At 34.9% G+C, this 2,611-nt stretch overlaps 1 protein-coding gene across 1 annotated transcript in view; it reads left to right on the forward strand.

Annotated features, from left to right (window-relative positions):
- Window positions 1-1,297, forward strand: part of LOC107675775 (phospholipid-transporting ATPase IC-like) — a 37,962-nt gene extending 36,665 nt beyond the window's left edge. The window contains exons 27-28 of the mRNA XM_016470207.1: window positions 340-470; window positions 571-1,297. Coding sequence (XP_016325693.1) covers window positions 340-470; window positions 571-801 — 362 coding nt within the window. The 3' untranslated portion in view covers window positions 802-1,297. The remainder of the gene's footprint in view (window positions 1-339; window positions 471-570) is intronic.
- Window positions 1,298-2,611: the final 1,314 nt, after the last annotated feature.

Here is a 2,611-nt window from a genome sequence, read left to right on the forward strand (position 1 = left end):
TACTATTAAAAAAATTACAAATGGCAAGTGCACAAAATAACATTGCTAAAAAATTTAATTAATTTAAATTTAAAACCTGAAAATACAAAAATAAATGCTAAAAGTAATATTTAAAAACAAAAACTAATACAAATGACAAAATAGCAGAACAAAATGACTAAAACTATGAAAACAGAAATGATAAAAAAATAAACCTAATTTAAAGCATGAATAAATACTATAATAGTATGTAAATAATACTAAAATATCACATTTTGGCTGTAACCTTCCATTGCATACTGCTGCCCTTTACTGCACTGTTATTTCCACGGTTTATCTGGTTGTTGTTTTGACCCGTAGGCGCGGCGTCTAACGCTCTGAGACAGCCGTACCTGTGGCTGACCATCATCCTGACGGTGGGAATCTGTCTCCTTCCCATCATCTGCATCCAGTTCCTCTATCAGACCATCTGGCCCTCGGTTGGAGACAAGGTGAGATCCTTAAAAAACCTAATGATGAGGAATATTCTGGGTTAAATACAATATAGCACAACATATGCAGAGACATTACAGCCTCACGTTCTTCTTGCAGGTCCAGAGGAACAGGAAGAAATATGAGCTTGAGGATGAAGAAGAGGAGAAGAAGAAGAAGAAGCCAGCATTCCAGCGCGGTGGACGCTCTCGTCGCTCCGCTTACGCCTTCTCGCACTCGCGCGGCTACGCCGACCTCATCGCGTCGGGACGCAGCATACGCCAGCGGCCGCGTGTTCGGCCTGAGCTCAGAGAGAGCATACGAGAGGTTCCTCAGGACGAGAACATCTGAAACCAATGCACTGTCCTCAGACACTCACTACCCGCTTATGTGCCTTTACCCTGTCATATCTGAGCTGCCCACCGGAACGGGCCAATAGGAAGAGGCGAAGTGTCATTTAAAGGGGAGGGACTAATGAAAGAGCCAGTGGGAAATGGGGTCGAAGGGCTTTAAAGGGAAAGTACAAGAAAACACTCACCGGTGACCAGGACTGGTTTTAACGTTGTGCACTGCGTACAACAAATTGTTTGTCTCAGGTTTTAATTTTTATTTTGGAATCACGCATTTGTCAAATTTTTTTTGCACATGTACAGTTCAGTGTCCTGCCCTTCGAAACAGTGTGTGAATGTGTGTTTCTAATCCCAGCACCCAATTAAATCATCTTGTTTTGTACACTGCCAAAATGTTCTTACAGTATTTTTGTCTTATTTATCATTAAAAATATCAACACTTTCTTATAGCATTACATATCTAGTGTAATACAAGACTATATATACACAGAATATATTTTGAACCTTGACCACTTTTTATTCTTGCTTTAGGCTTAAAGCTCGTTAAATTTTGTTTTGAGATTGATGCTTAAAACCAGAAATTAAATAAATAAATAATGCTAAAAACCTGAAAAAAAAAAATGCAATAAAATTAAACTTAATTTTAAAACATTCTGAAAAATTGAAATTATTCAATTTTGCTTCTCAAGTAAATTCAGCTTGCTTGATCCTTAAACAAAATAAATGTATTTTAAATAAATAAATAAAGCTTAAAACTGAAAAATTAAACAATTTTAAAACAGTCTGTAAAATTGATAATACACAGTTTTGCTTCTCAATTAAATTCATCTTGTTTGATCCTCAAACCAAATAAATTTATTTGAGAAGTAATATCAATTTTACAGATGCTTTAAACATTTTGTTTAAACATTAAAAATGTTTATATATATTTTCACTGAAAAACAAGGCAAAAATACTGATTAAGAGACTGATGGTGTTGATTATATTTTTTTCCTCTTTACTACATTTGAAGACGTTAATGTTGAAATGTGAACTCGGTAAGGAATTATCATCTTGATTTCCAAAAATTTTTTTGATCCCTTTTGCAAAATGTGCAAGCAAAGGGCCGAATCCCACAAACCTCACGATGAATTTTCCTCACGGTTGAATCTTTGCAGGGTGTCGGTGTCTCGTTCTCGAATAATGTTCCTTATGAACCGTGAAAGAATGAATGCATTTAGAGAGAAACCTCATGTTTACATAAATACTTCTGAGCTCATCTGTTCTTCAAGACCTCACTGTAAAAAAAAATCCGTAAAATTTACGGTAAAAAATACGGAAGCAACGTTTTAGGTTTTACGGTTTTAACTTAAATTTACAGTTAAATACCGTAATTTCATTAACTGATATAATGTTAATATACCAACCTATTGAAGTACTGAAATCTGTTTTGTACCTTTGTAATACACTGATAACCACCAAATGCAGGAGGTGATGAGAAAGTCACATGATGACCCAAAGCCCATCACAAGCAGCTTTTAAATAATAACATATATAGAAGGTGCACAGTGTCATTCACACAAACACTAAACACCATCACGGTAACACACATGAAACTGAAATAATGCAATAAACATTCATTTAACAACATTAGGTGTAACACACAACCCTAATATACAAAACTGATAAGAAAAAACTAAGAAGAAACATAGTTATTTCAACAAAAAAACATCAAATTTGAAATGTAATGCAGGGAATTCTGGGAACGTCAATTTACGGTTATTCACTGTAAATTATACAGTCTTTTTCCACTTCTAAAAACAGTATACTAC

The sequence above is a fragment of the Sinocyclocheilus anshuiensis genome, unplaced genomic scaffold (assembly GCF_001515605.1).
Source record: "Sinocyclocheilus anshuiensis isolate Anshui unplaced genomic scaffold, SAMN03320099.WGS_v1.1 scaffold708, whole genome shotgun sequence".
NCBI lineage: Eukaryota > Metazoa > Chordata > Actinopteri > Cypriniformes > Cyprinidae > Sinocyclocheilus > Sinocyclocheilus anshuiensis.